Raw genomic sequence first — 19,087 nt, 5'->3', positions numbered from 1 at the left:
AGAGGACAGATATTTTTTACATTCTGGCATAGGCCTTGCCCCCCAAAGCCAGATGGCACCACCCTAGTCGAAACCAGCCATTCCTCAGTTTGTACGCAGAAGGCTCCGCATAGCAATTGACGTGTGGACTCATCCAACTGTCTTCCACCTGGCGTGGTTCCTCCAGTCAGGAGGATGAGAGGACCACAGCAGGCGGAGGCCTACCCCAGCTGGCTTTCACCTCGTGATGATAACAGGGTAGCTGTGTTAACATGGGTGGTTTGCTGCTTGACCGTGTGCCCAGTTTCCTGGGGGGGAAGAACCAGTCCATGCAGGTGCCTGCCTGTTCAAAGCTTGCTCAGATGTGTGTATGTGTGCTGCAAACACACCTCTTGAGTGCAGTGTAGGCATCCCCTGTCTGTGTGTCAAAAGGGGCAGGAACTGCTGGAGTGTGTCCTGGAAAAGTAGGGTGAGAGTGGACTTCAAGAAGTCATCAAGTCCAACCCCCTTCACTCAGGCAGGACCAAGGGAACCTTGGATGTGGGTATATGTGTGCGTGCTTTTGCCCTAGGGTATGTCTACACTACAAAGTTAGTTCGAACTAACGGACGTTAGTTCGAACTAACTTTAATAGGTGCTACACTAGCGCTCCGCTAGTTCGAATTTGAATCGAACTAGCGGAGCGCTTAGTTCGAACTAGGTAAACCTCATTTTACGAGGACTAACGCCTAGTTCGAACTAGCTAGTTCGAACTAAGGGCTGTGTAGCCCTTTAGTTCGAACTAGTGGGAGGCTAAGGCTTCCCAGGTTTCCCTGGTGGCCACTCTGGCCAACACCAGGGAAACTCTATTGCCCCCCTCCCGGCCCCGGAGCCCTTAAAGGGCCACGGGCTGGCTACTCACTTTGTGCCAGTTGCAAGGCTGCAAGCACCCGTGCCTGCACAGCCTGCACCTGCCACACTATGAGCCAGCCATCCGAGGGCTCCCAGCCCTCCACTGCTCCCCACGACCAGCCTGGCGGCTCCCGGGAGCCTGCCCGGGGGCGCAAAAGGCGCGCGCCCGCCTGGTCAAGTGCGGAGATCGTGGACCTCATCGAGGTTTGGGGGGAAGCCTCAAATGTCCACGATCTCCGCACTAGCCACCGGAACGCGGCCGTCTATGGACGCATGGCTGCCAGCCTGGCCGCCAGGGGCCACCAGCGCAGCCGGGAGCAGGTGCGCTGCAAGATTAAAGACTTGCGGCAGTCCTACTCCCGGGCCTGCCTGCCAGGGGCTGACCCGGAGGCCTGCCCCCACTTCCATGCCCTGGACCGCATCCTGGGGCCTCATGCCGTCCCTGCCCCCCGGGACGTGATTGACCCCGGGGCAGAGGGACCGCTCCTGGACACCGAGGAGGAGGAAGAGGGCTCTGAGAGCCAGGAGCCTGCTGCCAGCCTTCCCAGGACCCGGGACCCCCGAGGCACCCCACAGAGCCGCTCGCCTGCATCATCAGAGGCCGGGGAGGCGTCCACCTGTGAGTACCCTCGTGTTCCCCTTATGTGTACGGGGGGCTGGGGTGAGAGGGAGCCCCGGGACCGTGCGCCTGGGCCTTGCCCACTACGGAGCAGCAGCTGGGGATCCTGCAGGGGCCCTGGCCTTGCAGAGGGGAGCTGGGTTTCACACACCTGGGCCCCTGGGGTAATTGACCGCTGGTCTTCTTGCACCACAGCTGCAGCACCGGGGACTGCAGGGCGCACCACCCCGCCTGCAGCAGCCGCCCGCGCCCGGGCAAGCAGGACAGCCAGGAACCAGGAGGACTACCAGAGGCGGCATCTCCGGTTCCTGGACCGACAGCTCCGTCTCCAGGACCACTGGGTCCAGGAGGACCTCAGGCTGCGCCAGAGGAGTCTGGAGGCCCTGGAGGAGCAGGGCCGTGCCCTGCGAGGCCACCTCCAGAGCCTGCTAGACCGCTTTCCATTTCCTCCTCCCCCTGCTCCCCCTCTTGCTCCCCCCGCTCCCCCTCTTGCTCCCCCTCTTGCTCCTCCTGCTCCCCCTCTTGCTCCTCTTGCTCCCCCTCTTGCTCCTCCTGCTCCTCCTGCTCCTCCTGCTTCCGCTCCTGCTTCCTCCACACCCCCTGTCCTCTCTGCCCCCCCCTCCACAACCATTCCCCACCGACGCCCCCGGACCCGCAGTGTGGCGAGACGGGAGAGGCACCCAGACTCCCACCCCTGAGCTTTCCTTTCCCTTCCTCCCTTCCCTCCCCTCCCCTTCCAGCTCCCTCGTCCCAGGTTTCCCCCTCCCTTCTCCCACCTTCATTCCTCCCTCCCCCACCCCAGTTCTCTGAAATAAACAGACGTTTTTGTTTGAAAAACAGGTGTCTTTATTGTACAGTAGATAGGGAGGGGAAAGGGGAAGGGGGGGGGTAGGGTGGAAGAAGGCCCCGGTGGGGCATGCAGGGAGAGGTCAGTCCTCCTCCTCCTCCACCTGGAAGCTCTCCCGCAGGGCTTCCCGGATCCGGATGGCCCCCCGCTGGGCTTCCCGGACGGCGGCGGTGCGGGGCTGACCGTAGTGTCCAGCCATGCGGTCAGCCTCAGCCATCCAGGCTGGCAAGAAAGCCTCCCCCTTCCGCTCACACAAATTGTGGAGCACACAACATGCCGCCACCACGGGAGGGATGTTGTGCTCGGCCAGGTCCAGACGGGTGAGGAGGCATCGAAAGCGGGCTTTCAGTCGCCCGAAGGCCCCCTCCACCACGATGCGGGCCCTGCTCAGCCTGTTATTGAAGGCCTGGCGGGAGGGATTGAGGTGTCCCGTGTAGGGCTTCATGAGCCAGGGCTGCAGTGGGTAGGCGGCATCCCCCACCAGGCAGACGGGCATGTCCACGTCCCCGACCCTGATGTGGCGGTCGGGGAAGAAGGTCCCGTCCTGCAGCCGCTGGCACACGGAGGAGTTCCGGTACACCCGGGCGTCGTGTGCTTTGCCGGACCAGCCCACATTTATGTCCGTCAACTGTCCCCGGTGGTCACATACGGCCTGCAGGATGACGGAGAAGTACCCCTTGCGGTTCACGTACCGGGACACCTGGTGTTCCGGGGCACGGATGGGGATGTGCGTCCCGTCGATGGCCCCCCCGCAGTTGGGGAAGCCGAGGGCGCCGAATCCCCGGATGACGGCATCCGGGTTGGCGAGGCGGACCACCCTGCGGAGCAGCACCCGGTTGATGGCCTTGACCACCTGCGGAGAGAGACACAGCAAAGCGTCAATCAGTGGGGCGCCCGGGTGGCTGGGAGCGTGCGTGCCCTGGCAGTGCCCCGCGCCCCACTCCCGGAAGCAACCCCCCTGGCGGCGTGTAGTACGGCCGGGACAGCCCGACCCCTCCGGTGCGGGGCGCCTTCGCCTCCTCCCGCCCCCCCCTTTGTCCCTGGGGCGGCCCATCCCCTCCTCGCAGCCCCCCTCCCCCCCGGCTCGGTGGCCGACGAGCGCCGTACCTGCATGAGCACTGCTCCGACAGTGGATCTCCCCACGCCGAACTGGTTCCCGACGGATCGGTAGCTGTCCGGCGTGGAGAGCTTCCAGAGGGCGATGGCCACCCGCTTCTGGAGGGGGATGGCGGGCCTCATGCGAGTGTCCCTTCTTTGCAGGGCAGGGGCGAGCCACTCGCAGAGCTCCAGGAAGGTGTCCCTCCTCATCCTAAAGTTCTGGGTCCACTGTCGGTCGTCCCAGCGCTCCAGGACGATGCGGTCCCACCAGTCGCTGCTGGTGTCCAGACGCCAGATGCGGCGGGGCACGCCGGTGCCGGGGCGCCGCCGCGGCTCCTCCACGGCCCCCAGGGCGGCCAGGCGGAGAGGCAGGGGGCTGACGTTCCCCAGGTGGTGCCAGGCAGCCTCGAGCCATTGCTGGCAGGCTTGCAGCAGCAAGTCCAGAACGTGCACCAGAAGGTGCAGGGCGAGCCGTGGCTCCATGTTGCCACCTGCGGCGGCCCCCCCGAAGGGAAGCACCGACACAGACGGGCACAGAGACCGACGCTTTGCTGTCCCTCGGCGAGGTTGGCAAGCAAGCAGGAAAAGCTGAGAACCGGCTGTCCAGGGGGGGTCCCTTTAAGCACGAGCCTCAGATAGCCTCAGACAGCAGCCACACAAAGCAACTGCTGACCTGATGCCCTGCCAGAACCGGTTTCAGCTGCCCTTAAATGCCCCCCTGCGTCCAATCAGTGTGGACGCGCTAGTTCGAACTAGCAAAACGCTAGTTCGAACTAGTTTTTAGTTCTAGATGCGCTAGTTCGAACTAGCTTAGTTCGAATTAACTAATTCGAACTAAGTTAGTTCGAACTAGCGCTGTAGTGTAGACGTACCCCGAGATAGTTTTCCTCTTTAAAGTCTGTTTGTGTGACCTACACTCCTCCTGGGTGGGGTGCACTGTCCAGTCTAGTGGCACCGAGACCACGTACAGAGAGAATAATGAATCTGCTCTGCAGCCTTCGCTACTAGCCGTCTGGCTTTTAGCCCATGCAGTAGAGGCTCACGTACTACGCTCCAGAGGGCCCACGTTCGGTTCTGCCTGCAGAGCACGAGAGTCTGTCAGAGTTACGTTAGCATGCACAGGGACCCTCTCCAGAAAGAGGAGACGGAGAGAGACAGAGTCCTTGGAGAATCGGCCGATGATTCAATGAAATGGCTTTCACTTGTATGTTACCAGAGAATTGAAATGGGTATCAGCCTCTGACTTTGTAGCTTATTCAACTCATGCCTCCTAGCTGCAAGCTCCAATACAAAATTCATCAGGCGTCAGGCTATAGAAAACCACTGAGACATCCTGGGAAGCAGAGATTATGTCCTGTCCTGAGAGGTAAACCGCAAAATGGACCTGGATTGCATGTAAAACTGCTTTTTCTCCTCTTCCATGCACCCTGGCTGGACCGGCGTCGGGAAAGCATGGCCCAGCCTGGATAGCCATAAAAGAACCAACAACCCCTTTTCCCCCGCTCCTGTCACTTCTGGCCCCGCATGAGGCTGCCCACTGCCAGCCTGCATGAGCTGGGAGTCAGCAGCCCCACACGACTGGAGCTGCCTTCTGCTCGAGCTATTCCTGGGTAGCAGTTAACCATTGCCTGGTAAGCACCCCCCACTAAGTTACCCATTCATGTCGCTCCTCACAATCCCCCTGTGAACAGGCAGTGGGCCCAGATCCCCAATGCATTCCACGCGGACAGTCCCACGTTCGCAAGGCGAGACATACGAGGGCAAGCAATTTGCTCCAAGAAGTACAAGAATAATATTAAGAGCCAAAGTCAGTGGAGTTACACTGAGCATGAGTTTGGCCCAGTGTATGCGTTATTATTTGTGTTACAGCCATACTTAGAGCTCCCAGTTAAGGTGAGGGCCCCATCTGTTAGGCCCTCTCAATGCACTGGGCAAGAAATAGCTCAGAAAGTTAATCTGAACTGATTGACAAGTGAAACAGAGGATAAGTGATTTCCTGAGGTTACCCAGCCGGTCTGTGGCAGAGGCGGGAAGAGACCCTACATCTGACTCTCAATCCAGTGCCCTATCTCCTAAGCCAAACTGCCTACCAATGACTCACCCCTTTAGGCCTTTTTCTGCCCAGTTTGGGGTAATCCCTCAGTGGGTCCCTGTGGTGGGGTGTTGCCATGCTCTAGAGCAGAAGGGGTTAAAAACAGCGCTAGTAGAGAGCTGTCCCAGGAGCCAATTGGGAGAAGACATGCAGCAGCCAATCATGGACCAGTGAGACAGTATATAAGGGCTGTTCACCTGGAAGAGTGCAGTCTTGGTCCTGACCTGGTGAGGGGACGACTTGCTGCCTACAGGTAAAGGTGCCACAGGCAGAACAGTGCTAGGGGAAAGGCAGGGAGAGATGGGCGCTTAAGCCTGACCCGCACCCAGACAAAGGTCTTGCTAGGTGCATCTGAGGTAGTGCCAAGTGTGGTGGTGAGTTGAACTGGTCACAGATCCATAGTGAGCTCCTGCCCTATTCCTGGAGTGAACTGGGACAGGGTAAGGATTTCCCTTAGCGCTGTCAGCGCTAAGTATTGTGTATCCAAATGGGGATGAGATTCCAGCACCGTCAAACCCAAACCTGCCCCCTTGAGAGTGGGCCCTGAAACCCTGCCTTAACTCAGTGCCGGACTGACACCTGTTGCTTCCTCAGCTCGTGATGGGTTGCATGTGGAAGTGAATTCATCCTCCATGTCCCCTGGAGGGAGAAATGGGTGTCCACAGGCAACAGCCCTGGCATGATGTGAGAAGTCCAAACTTTCAGCTGTCGATACTCGTGGCTGGCTCCGCTTGGAATCTCAGGCTCTCCCTTCCTCTGAAAGCAGAGCAAGAAAGAGAGGTTGGACCAGCTGGCCAACAGGGTTAGTTGTTTTATTCAAAGATCTGAAAAGCCCTGCTGTGCTCTCAGCAGTGATCAGGTGAAAAGAAGTAGCTAGACACACAATCGGAGGCCTCGCCTTAGATCCCTACGATGGTGCAGTGGTGTCTGAGATGAAAGAGTGAAGAAATAAAAATTATATGTTGTTGATGTTATGAATTCGTTGTACCTTAGGTTTGATTTCTTCCCCCACCCATTTTTTTTTAAATTCTCAGTCTATTGAAGTTACTTTGACATCAAAGGTGAGAATACAGCTGGCACTGGAATGATATTGCCGCGTTGCAATCTCCATGGGTCCTTGTGTGTGTCTGTCTCCAGTGGTACCTTCTCTGAGTTAATAGCTCAGGAGGGAATACAGCTTTTAAAAGAATAATAATCAATAAAAAGCCCGCAGACCAAAAGGGTTTCAAAGCTGCGGAGCAATCTGTTTACACGCTTCCTTCTGTGGCCTACTGGCCTCAGAGAGAAAACCCTCCTACAGTGTTTGTATTATGAAGGTAAACTGAGTCAATCCCAAACCTTTAGAGATTATCCAGACGGGGTACCCATGTCCCAAGCTCTCATGTGAAGTCAGTGGATGGTGGGATTACTCAGGAGCTCTCAATGAGGTGCTAAGGGAATATAATATGGATGTGTTGAGAGTAAAAAGCAAACGTGGGCAAATCAGCTCCTCATTTTCTCACCTGTCACGCCCTGAGTTGTTTAATGCTTTGAGAGTTTTATAAAACATGATCCAGTGGCAAGGGCCTGAAAGTGGGAGTCAGGACCCCTGGCTTCTCTTCCTGCCTCTGCTACTGACTTCCCATGTGACCATGGGCACATCCCACTTGTCAATAGGCTCAAACATAGGTGCCTAAAGTTAGACACTTACATTCCTATTGAAGCACTGCAGCTAAGCATCCTGATTGCCAAAGGTGCACATTGATTTCCGTAGAGGCAGGCTCATGACTGTTATTATCTATCTATTGATGTATCTAGGTTATAGAATCATAGAATCTTAGAAATGGAAGGGACCTCGAGAGGTCATCGAGTCCAGTCCCCTGCCCTCATGGCAGGACCAAGCACCATCTTCATCCCTGACAGGTGTCTATCCATCCTTCTCTTAAATATCTCCAGTGATGGAGATTCCACAACCTCCCTAAGAAATTTACTCCAGTGTTTAACCACCCTGACAGGCAGGAATTTTTTTCTAATGTCCAACCCAAACCTCCCTTGCTGCAATTTAAGCCCATTGCTTCTTGTCCTATCATCAGAGGCCAAGGAGAACAATTTTTCTCCCTTCTCATGACACCCTTTTAGATACAGGCAGTCCCCGGGTTACGTACAAGATAGGGACTGTAGGTTTGTTCTTAAGTTGAATTTGTACGTAAGTCGGAACTGGTACATATTGTAGGGGAAACTCTAGCCAAACATTTCTCCAGAGCTCAGTTTTATTCTCCCACACCTCACTTCCCTCAGTCCTTTATTCTCAAGCTGAGGTGTCTGCTGAGAAAAGCCGCTCCACGTCTCCCTGGTCTGCTGGGGGGGCGGGGGCGCGCTAGCTTCGCATCTCCCTGGTCTGCTGGGGGGAAGCAGCTTGTGCGGGGTTGCCTCACCCTGTTTGTAAGTAGGGATCCGATGTAAGTCGGATCCATGTAACCCGGGGACTGCCTGTACTTGAAAACTGCTATCATGTCCCCTCTCCGTCTTCTCTTTTCTAAACTAAACAAGCCCAATTCTTTCAGCCTTCCCTCATAGCTCATGTTTTCTAGACTTTAATCATTTTTGTTGCTCTTCTCTGGACCTTCTCCAATTTCTCCACATCTTTTTTGAAATGTGGCACCCAGAACTGGACACAGTACTCCAATTGGAGCCTAATCAGTGTAGGGTAAAGCTGAGGAATGACTTCCCTTGTGTTTCTCATAACACTTCTGTTAATACATCCCAGAATCATGTTTGCTTTTTTTGCAACAGACTCATGTTTAATTTGTGGTCCTCTATGACCCCTAAATCCCTTTCAGCAGTATTCCTTCCTAGACAATCACTTCCCATTCTGTATTATAGGTTATTATATTGTTGCCTGTCTCTGTAATATCCAAATCCTTAATACATTTACTCTTCCAAAGTATTAGGAGGACAGGAGAATCAATTTGGATAAATCAAGCTCTGACCAGAACCTTTGCTCCAAACTTGTAATGTAATTTCTAAAATGTGTATGTACTTCCTATGCCCACAAGTATGCTTCATGGTAACATCCACACTTCTGGGCCCCAGCGGGTACATGAAGCAGAAGAGTATCACAAGGAAGGTTGTTGTCCTGATACTGTAGATCTGATAGAAGACCATAGGAGGAAGTCTCATCTCCTGTGATTTCTATCCTGTGTTTGCAAGTGTAAGAGATTCAGTAACTTTGGAGGAGGTTTTTCTGTGTATTTTTGGTTGCTCATTAGAATGGAACTCCTGGAGTTCCATTAGCCCCAAGCATACTGGCTGTGCTACTTGTTATCCTACCAGCCCAGAAACCAGGAGATAAACTGTAAGGCCTGAAAATACATGAACCATCAAAATTAGGGAAGGCTGCTGTGATTCACAGGAAAACGAACACTGCCTGTTTTAAGGGGCAGGGCAGCACAGCATTATTATCTATTGGATTTTAAAAGATCACGGACACCTCCATAGTGTAGAAATCCAAGCCATTTTTCAAACACGGTAGGATGTTTTGAGTTGGGTAGGAAATGGTTCCCCCATCCTTCAAAAGTTTTCAAAACGTCTGAAATTTTTCCCAGCCCAGATTGTGTCCACGTGTTGAAATGTCAGACATTTTTGCAAACAGAAAAACAAGTGCACGATCGTTTGCATTGAGTCAATCAAAATGTTTCCCTTTGGTCCTTTCAAAAAATGTGTTTTGATTTTTAGCATTTAAATTTTGTTTTAAAAGGACAGCATTACCTTAAATTTCTAAACAAAATTGCTTTCAACCAGATTTTTTTGAAGCTGAGAAATTCCTCAGGCATGTTCCTTTTCCGTGAACACTTTCCATTTCTGTGGACTGACATTTTTCAAACAGAGAAAACCCTTTCCCCAAACAGCTGTTTTTCAGCAGCCTGAACCAGCCTGTCTTCTCTGCTGGCATTTAGTGGTAATTTCTAAGTTGTCAGACAGCTCCAGATACTAATTTGGGATTGAAACTTTTTTTTTTTTGTTCTTTGCAGCTAACCTTTAAAGTCTCTTCAAAGAGCAGAGTGAAACAGGCACAAAGGGATTGTACAGGGGCAGGAGATTATCGCATTCTATGTGTCAAAAATAGCAGGTGCAAAGAGATTCTTTCTCCTGCTGCTTTTAGCTACATTATGACCAGGGACTTCTGACCTCTAGCTTCAAAATGCATTGTTGTCCCTTCCACCTTCCTCCCTAGCTGGCTTCAGGACACGTCTCTTCTCTTGGTAGAAAACACCAAGGCTGCAGAGCCTACAAGTGCCAGATCAAACAGCCTTTAATGAATGTGGAAGCAGGGACTTCATTAGTCAGACCATAGGTGCCTTTCAAAAGCTGCTGGCCATCATGAGGCTGTGTGTGTGTGTGTGTGTGTATGTGTGTCTGGCTGCCTAGCTTAGTCCTCTTGCTGACAGGAATGGACATTCCTGAGGTAAATGAGTCTTGCTAATTTCTCACTATTATGCAGTGTGATCTATGGCTGGTTGGTTCAAATTGGGCCCAAACCTAAAGCCACCCACCCCCAGGACTTAGTGGGTGTTCAAAATCAAGACCTGAATTTTGCATATGGCCCTCTAAAGAATGGGTCTGAAGCAAGAGCCAGATTTTCAAAGATATTTGGGTGCTGAACAATGGAAAGAAGCCTCGACAGTGCCTACACAGATTTGGTATCGGAGGCCACGTCCATACTTACTGCACTGGAGATCGATTTTCTAGTGTTTGATTTAGTAGGTCTAGTGAAGACCCGCTAAATGGAATCCTGAGGGCACTCCCGGTCATTGCCGCTTCTCCTCGATTTGTGAGGAGTAAGGGAAATGGACAGGAGTGTTTGCTCCCATCAACCACCTGCTGTGAAGACAGCACCAAGTTCGGCTTAAGATATGTCGACTCCAGCTTCGTTATTTACATGGAAGGTCGACTTAAGGTACGTAACACCAGCTAAGTCTAGCATAGATCTGGCCTTACTTTCATTGATTTCAATGGGACTTAGGTGCCCGACCTGATAAATGCTTGTGAAAATCCCACTAGACGCCTCTCTGTATTTATACCCAAATACTTTTAACAATCTATCCTGAGTGTCTAAAGTCTGGGGCATTGTAACGCCACACCAGGGTCAGGATTGTGCACTGTGAACTTGTCTGTCCAGCCTTTCTCAGCAGTATTCCTGATTACCAGTCTCTTTTCAAGAGACAGCTTGTCCTACAGGTGAAGGATAAAATCTTGCCCCTTCTCCTTCTATGCAGTTAGGCATTATTGTCCTCTCTTCAGAGACTTCTCTTTGGTTTTCTTTCTCTGGGCCAGTACATGGCTGAGGCCATACACACAGCCTGTCTCCACCAATATCCATTCTTCTGTGTGCGGATTGAGTTAATCCTTAGGCTCATCTTGACTCACTTTCCTTCCACAGTTTTGGAACAGAATATTTTACATTTGTCATATGTTGTAGCAAGGCGGCTGACCCAGTCTGGCCAGAAGGGATAAAAGTAGGCCGGAGAGAGCCTACGCAGAGCCCTAGCCAATGAGGAAAGGACTCATAGGGGAGCCAATGAGAGGGCAGATTGCTTTGGCAGCCTTGTTTATAAAGAGCAGCTCAGAAGAGCAGAGGGCAGTTGAGTCCTGACCAGGGAGTGTGCACAACAGGTTCTCTGAAAGAAAGAGCCTTGGATAGAGCAGTGCTGGGCAGGCTCAAGGGAGCTACCCGGCCTGACACCTGCCAGGCTGTTGGTCTTGATACAGAGGCCAAGGAGGTGCAAGTTGTCACAGAACGAGAGGCATTAGAGGGGACTGAAGAAGGGCGGGAAAAGGCTGCTGCCAGAGGGTCCCTGGGCTGGGACTCAGAGTAGTGGGCAGGCCTGTCCCCCACCCAGGAGTGTGGCCTATGCAGGCAGCAGCTTGCCCCTGATGTGAGGGGCTAGCCATTGGCTTCAGTTGCCCACTGTGGCAGCTGCAAGACGGAGGACTGCTAATACCCCCAGAAGGGGGCAAGAGACTAGAGTAATGGACATTGCCGGAGGGCCCTAGCAGTGCCCTGAAGAGGATACTGTGGTCTTGGGAGCATTTTTGTGATCAGGGCTTTTTTGTGGAAAACAAATCTGAGCTGTCTACACTGGCCCTTTTGCCTGAACGGGAGCAGCACAGTATTTCTTCAAGAAGCACTGATTTCAGACAGTAGGAAGTCAATGTTCTTGCGGAAATTCAAGCGGCCAGTGTAGACAGCTGGCAAGTTTTTCCACAAAAGCAGCTGCTTTTGTGGAAAAACTTGCCAGTCTAGACACAGCCAGAAGTCACAACTCATTACATATCTCTTAAACTATTTCCCATGCAGCAACAGTTATCAGAACCAATGGGATTTTGACTCTTTGCCACCCTTTGGTGAAATATTATGGCAATACCAGGTCCCATAAAACCTTGTGCACCCCCAGTGTCTACTACAAGTAGGCACCTAGAAGTCTCTGGGTCACTCACCCATCTCCTTGTATGCTCCCATCCGACTTCAGCCAACACCCTCCTCCCTTTGGACTTGTGTAATTTTCCAGGCTCACAGCAGATACAAAGCTTGGAAACTGAGAACTTGGTCGCTATGTAAACTCATGTGGTAACTACCCTCTACCACACTGAGATTGCAAGTCCACTGCTCCCAAGTACAAGATGGCCTGCAACCTGATCCCACGAGTGCCTTTGTGGCAGTTTGATTCACGTCCTGACCATGGCAGATCAATCCACAATCCGAGCTGCCACGCCATACGCCCCCCCCCCCCCATCGCCAACAACTACAGGCTGTAAAACCGGGGATGTCTTGAGAGTCCTGGGGCTTTATTTTGTTTAGAATTCCCCTTTGCACTGAGCAGCCATTCCCTGATTGTGACTAGACCAGAGCTGAGACGTTTGCAAGCCTTTTACCTTTTGATTGTTCATCTGAAACTGGTACAGGTGCGTGGTGACTAGTGTTGCCAGGTGTCCAGTTTTGAACCAGACAGTCCAGTATTTGAGCTTTCTGTTTGGGAAACAAATTGAGAAAATAGAACTGTCCCGTATTTTCTAAATCAGATGTAATGTAGATTGTGATGTAAAGTCAAGTGTGTCCGGTATTTTTGTTGAAACCATCCGGCAACCCTTACTGGTGACTGGAAGCTGAGCCCATCTGATGGGCTCTTACGGTGCATCTACACACTGCACCCGTAGCTCAAAATAAGCTACACAATTTGAGTTACGCAAATGGTGCAGCTTATTTCAAGGCAATTTCAAAATTGCTTATTTTGTAATTTGGTGCTGTCTACTTACTCCTCATGGAATGAGGTTTACAGGGACATGGGAATAGCAAGCCTGTTATATTTTGAAATATATATTTGAAATATATTTTGCTGTTCAGACACAGGATAGCTATTTCGGGATACCTCCGGTATAGGGTTACCAGATGGTTTAACCAAAATTACAGACCCCCCCCCCCCCCCCGCGCAAAAAACTCAGTTGAGAAAAAAAGGGGGGGAGACCAAAGTTGTTGAGGAAAAAGAAAGGGACCCCGACAATTATTAAGCAAAAAAAAAAGTAATTAAAAAATACAAAAAACCCAGCTTGGCCGCTTTAAGTCCTGTGGGGCGTTTTTTGCCAGCAGCCATCTTGTTTTCTTCCTCCATGCCACAAGAGAGCTTCCCTGTGGAACCAGGTAAGCAGAGGGGAGGGGGGCCTAGAGGAGATCCAGGAGGGGGCTGGCGTAGGGGGCTCAGGGGCTGGGCCTGGTTGTTGAGTGTTGTAGGGTTGCCAGGTGTCCGGTATTTTCGCCTCCTGGCAGGGAAAAAAAATCAGAAAATACTGGACAGCCAGATGCTTAGTTAATAGGTCTGCACCATTTTGCAATGTGGCCTCGGAGACAGACCCCAGATCTATGAGTCATCCAGGGATGAAACTCCCCTTTTCCTTTGATGCTGTAGCTTCTGTCTGAAGCACACTGAGCTCTGTGGTGGCGGAAGGTCTTGGATCTCTAACCGGCACTTTTTGTTGGTCACCTCAGCAGAGAGGTCAAGAAACAAAAGATTCAGACTGAACCTCCTTGGTGGTGACGTCTTCAGTTCGGGGTGGAGGTCAGTCCTGCAGGAAGGCTTTGCGGCCCTCTCTGTAGCCGCTCTGAGAGGAACGAGATGATTTTGCAGAACTGTCAAGCTCCTCTCCCCACTTGTGACACACTGCCACAGTCCAGCATCCACCTCTGGCGGGGATGATATGCTGCCTACCATCGAGCGCCTTCTCCGGGCATGGGCATAGGCGTACTTTGCAAGTAGAACCTGTGTGGCAGGGTTGGACCGGCGAGGACATCTGAGGCATGCTTTCAGGGTCCAACTGCCATTGATTGATACTCTGATTTAAGCCAGCAAGGGCTGCAGGCCGATCGATACTCTAATCAACACCGTGTGCGCATCACAGCGGCTTTACCACTCACCTCAGCTGGGGAGAAAACAAGGGAGCCAGAGATTAACTCGAGGGCTTAGAACTTCTCTTGATGAACAATTGAGTCAATGAGTTAGGGAGGGACCCAAAATGCAAGCAGGGAGCAAGAGGAGGAGAAGCAGGAGGGATACCAAGCAGGGGGAAAAAAAGGCTTTCAAGCTAAGAGAGGAAGGACAGTGGCTTTCATGTTGCAGCGTGCAGTGCGGCTGCCTCTGATCTGGGGAAGGGAGCGGAGAAACATGACTCCAGCTGATTGGCGGAACTTGTGTCCATGGGACTGTTGGATCTCCCCCTCCCCCCTTTTTCAGTATTCTCTTTTAAGGAGTGTTAAAATGCTGCCCCTGCTGATGAAAGCAGTTGCAGAAAGCTCTTTTGAATCACAGTGAAAGCCCTGGCAATGTTGCTGGCTTTTTAAAGGGTATGGGGGGATTGTAATTAAAGTAGTCATAGGTCCATTTTTAATCATTATCTGTCCACAATGCTCCAGACACAGATCTAAGGGGGAATACAAGGTTCATTCAGCCCTGTGGCTCCTTGAAATCAGTCTGGCAGCTCTCCTGTTCCAAGATCTTTTCAAAGTGGAGACATACGCATGCACCCGCACAAAAGGAAATCGGTTTGGTGATGCTGATGGTGAGGGAGAGGGACCAGAGGCATGCAGAGACCCACCGATGAGGTGCATACCGACAAAAGGAGAGGAGTAGGAAGGGGTTTGCCAGGTGAGTTAGAGAAACACTGTTTGGGCGGGAGAAAAGGAAACCTAAAGTTGTTTGAAAATAAAAGCCAGATCCTTGTACTGTCAAGGGTTGTTACAGGAGAAAGGACATTTGGGATTATGCACGCACCTGTCTTAACTTGGCTCCAGAGTGGCACCAGAGTCCTTAACAGGGAACACACCTTGGTGACCTGTGTTACACAAGCACTTCGCACCATCTGTGGCTGTAGAATGGTCTTTGGACTCCATCGTTGGTCGGTGCCTCTCTCACTGTGCCCTTGTTAGAGCTGGGGAAAGGGGCTGAGGGGGGGTGGCTACCCCACTCCTGCAGGGAAGGGGTTAATGCAGGCTGGAGGGAGCCTGTGAAGAGCCCTGGCTATTTAGGAAAGGGCTTGTAAGAAACCAACTGGAGAGCAGCTTGCTGGGGCAGCCCTGTTACAAGCCGCTGCTCAGCACAGTAGTGAGTAGTTGGGTCCGGACCAGGGAGGCACAGAACTGGCTCCCAGTGAGGGAGAACCGCCTGGGGAGGGCGCGGGAGCAGTTCTGGGTAGGCTCAGGGGAGTGGGGGAGAGGCTGCAGTCTGAGAGAGTGCATCACAGGGACGTCCTGAGGGCTATGCAGGTCCATGGAGAGCGACGAGCGAGACACCGGCCAGAAGAGGGCATTCTGCCGAGTATCAGAGCTACTTCTCTGTGTGGACAGCAGGAGGCACTGTGACAATGAGTCAACCCTGCCCATGGGGCTTGCTGAAGAACAAAGGCCAGAAGAGAAGATACAAAGCAGTCCTGGAGCTGTGCGCCAGCTCCTTCCACACTGCCCTGCGTTCTGTTCTGCCCGGGAGTGTTGGATTTTTTTCCCATGGCTTATTCAGTCTTTCTGCTGAGTCTGTCACAGTGACCAGTTGTGTTTCTAGGTGGACAGTGTTCCACACCGAACTGGACTGAGACCTATCGCATCCTTTTACATGGGCCATTAGCTGGTAACGACTAGCATCTCGCTGCCAGCAGGACCTAGATTCAAACGGATGTCGGGGAGATGTAAAACCCTGCATCCCACTTCCAATCTCCTGAGCCGCCTCTTGCATTCAGCTTTGATTTGCCTCCTGTTCACATCCCCTATCAGCTCTATGCAGTCCATCCTCTAGATACTTTCTCTTCAACCTCAAAATAGATCAGCCTTCAATTCCATTCCTATTGCGTTGCAGATCATCCAGATGAAATTGCTGCTTCCTTTTTGGGTTCCCTTTTTGGCTGTCATACTGGGAAGATGGAGATTTCTTTTTAAAAGCGTCATGCAGATGTTTGGCATTTGCTACTGTTCAATAAAGTTGATCATTTTGCTCAGGAGGTATCAATGCAATTTTCCACACCACTGGCTTAAAGATTGCTTCCTGGTTAAAAAAACAACCCCACTTCGCCCCTGCAAAACCATCACCAACCATTCTTTTCCTCTATATTTGAGTTGCAAAAGAATAAACAAAAGAAGGGGGAAAAATCTGTGTTGCCTCAACGACAAATATATTAAGAGCTTATTTAAATTGCAGCGAGTCAGTTTAAAGTAGACACTGCCAGCACATTTTTGTGACTCCTTATTTCATCTGTGTCGCGGCTAGCATAGTGATCACATAGCTGGGGAATGTCTTTCCACACCATTACATTTCCCAGTGAAATATGTATGAATTACCGCCGACGGTGGTTGGAAGCTATCTGGACATAAAACATGCACAAAATGAAATATTAACTTTCCTATCCAACCCGGTAGCGGCTGTTATGTTTTGTATTATAACACGTTAAGGTGAAGTGCTGGAATAAAAAATAAAAATAAAACTCCCAGAGTCCCATCTTGGCAGTATTGTGCATAAATGACATTGGAGGTGGATGATAAAATTGGGAAGTTGGGGTTGGGGGAGATATAGTCACAGTTTATTCGAGGGTGAATATAAACAGGGAGCGAGCCAAATGCAGGTTGCAGAGAATCTTCTAGAAACTTTATTTCCTCAGATTACTACAAGTTGCATTGGTAAATTGAAGGAAAATCAAACCTCATAGACTCAATGAGCAAGACTCACCTTCAGTATCACTGCATTCATTGTAATGAGTTTATATTTATGATGGATTTTGTCCATCTCTTCTAATGGTTTCATTTTTGTTCATTGTATAGTGAATTGGCCTGGATTCAGTAAGACAGTTGAGCATGGGAGTAACATTTTGCACAGGAGGTGAAATGATCTGTTGGCTGGGACCCTGAATTAGGAGTCAGCAGACTTAAGGTCTAGTCCCAGCTCTGCCACTGATCTGCTGTGAGGCCCTTGGAAAGTCACTTCTTCTCTTTGCGCCTCTGTTTCTCTTCTTGCCTCCTGTCTCTTTAGATTGTAAGTAGTAGCATGGAGGGTCTCTTACCATGTTTATGTACAGCTCCTCGCACCAGAGGTCTCTGATCTCATGTGGGGTTCCTGGACCCTACTTTAATAATAAAACTCCTTTCAAATTAATCGATTGTAAAGCCAGAAGGGATCGCTATGGGCACATAGCCTGACTGACAGTGTGTTCATACAGTGCCTAAAATGCGAGTTGAAGTTATACCCATGCTTACGTCTCTTGCTGAGTTTGGCATGAAGGACTTGATTTAGAACCCATCCAAAAGAATGGAAAGATTCTCATTGACAGCAGTAGTCTTTGGATCAATCTCTGAGAGCCAAATCCATGGGAGTTAGGCACATAAGGAGCTTGAAAAGCTTGGCTTTAAATGACCTATGGATGCACACTTACGCATTTACACTAGTTTTTTCCACTCCCTGTCTTCACCTATTATGCACTACCGAAATCCCTGACTCTAAGGTATTTAGCTGCACTGGTGAGTTCTCTCTTTATATTATTAATTTGTACTGCAGGGTCCTGATCTCTCTTTGATCTCCCTGTGCAATCATGCAGTAGTGATAATAATATTTAATACCTGAAAATGATATCCTGGGCTCTGTGCAACTACAGACACTGGGCCAGATTCATCCTTCATATCCCAGAACAAGCTGACCTGTGCTGAGTTAGAATGTCTGTCCCACATGAAACTTAGGATCTTTAATTAAGGACTTTCCAAACTCCTTGTCTATGTCTAGACTGGCATGATTTTCCGCAAATGCTTTTAACGGAAAAGTTTTCTGTTAAAAGCATTTGCGGAAAAGAGTGTCTAGATTGGCACAGATGCTTTTCCACAAAAGCACTTTTTGCGGCAAAGCGTCCGTGGCCAATCTAGACGCGCTTTTCCATAAAAAAGCCCTGATCGCCATTTTTGGGATCGGGGCTTTTTTGCGGAAAACAAATCTGAGCTGTCTACACTGGCCCTTTTGCGCAAAAGCTTTCACAAAAGGGACTTTTGCCTGAACGGGAGCAGCATAGTATTTCCACAAGAAGCACTGATTTCAGACAGTAGGAAGTCAGTGTTCTTGCGGAAATTCAAGCGGCCAGTGTAGACAGCTGGCAAGTTTTTCCACAAAAGCAGCTGATTTTCCGGAAAAAAAAAAGCCAGTCTAGATACAGCCATAGGGTAAAGGGGAAAATCTAGCCAGTTGGGCAGGCCTATTCTTGAACCACCTGATCCCATGAGTTCTGCTCTGCCTGCTCAGAAATGAATGCCAGAGAAGAACATAAGCATAGAAATGTAGTCAGATTTGATATTTAAAACCTGCAAAACTCATCAGGAAAATCCACTGCCCTTCTCTAATTTCACATGGAGTCTGATGCTTTCGAAGGACTTTGTCCTGACCAGAGCAGGAGATCCCTACATCACGGCAAGCAGGCACGGGAGCACACCCTGGATTACTGAGATGCTGTTCTGGGTTGCTGCAATCGGGGCTTTTTTGCACAAAACAAATTTGAGCTGTCTACACTGGCCCTTTTGCGCAAACAGGAGCAGCATAGTATTTCCGCAAGAAGCACTGATTTCTTACTTGAGTTCTTGCGGCAATTCAAGCGGCCCGTGTAGACAGCTGGCACGTTTTTTCGCAAAAGCAGCTGCTTTTGCGGAAAAACTTGCCAGTCTAGACACAGCCCTTAAGAAAGCCAAAAAATAGCCCGTGGTAATATGTCTGTATCATTAGCTCCATGTTAGCTATGGGAAGACTCAGGACAGTCCGTAGACTTTATGGGGCCCAACACAACTGAGGCTGCCTCCCCCCCACCACTGCCCCGCGTATGGCTCCTGCTTGGGACTTCTGCCCTCCCCTGACTCCCAGCATGGCTTGTGCCTGGGCTCATGGGCTTCCCTGGGGCTGGAGCAGAGCTGCAGAGGCCGAGAGCTCCTCAGCAGCAGGGATCCCTCACTAGTGGGCGCGAGGAGCATGTGGTGGGGGAGGAGGCAGGGACAAGGCAACTCTGCTGCCTGCAGGAGAGAGCAGCG

At 51.0% G+C, this 19,087-nt stretch overlaps 1 protein-coding gene across 1 annotated transcript in view; it reads left to right on the top strand.

Moving 5' to 3' along the window:
• The first annotated feature begins 1,075 nt into the window (after positions 1–1,075).
• LOC142820446 (uncharacterized) overlaps positions 1,076–19,087 on the top strand; it is a 67,921-nt gene continuing 49,909 nt past the window's right edge. Inside the window, exons 1-2 of the mRNA XM_075909266.1 lie at positions 1,076–1,489; positions 1,685–1,980. Coding sequence (XP_075765381.1) covers positions 1,144–1,489; positions 1,685–1,980 — 642 coding nt within the window. The 5' untranslated portion in view covers positions 1,076–1,143. The remainder of the gene's footprint in view (positions 1,490–1,684; positions 1,981–19,087) is intronic.

Source organism: Pelodiscus sinensis, chromosome 26, assembly GCF_049634645.1.
Source record: "Pelodiscus sinensis isolate JC-2024 chromosome 26, ASM4963464v1, whole genome shotgun sequence".
Taxonomy (NCBI): domain Eukaryota; kingdom Metazoa; phylum Chordata; order Testudines; family Trionychidae; genus Pelodiscus; species Pelodiscus sinensis.
This window is presented reverse-complemented; position numbering and strand designations above follow the sequence as displayed.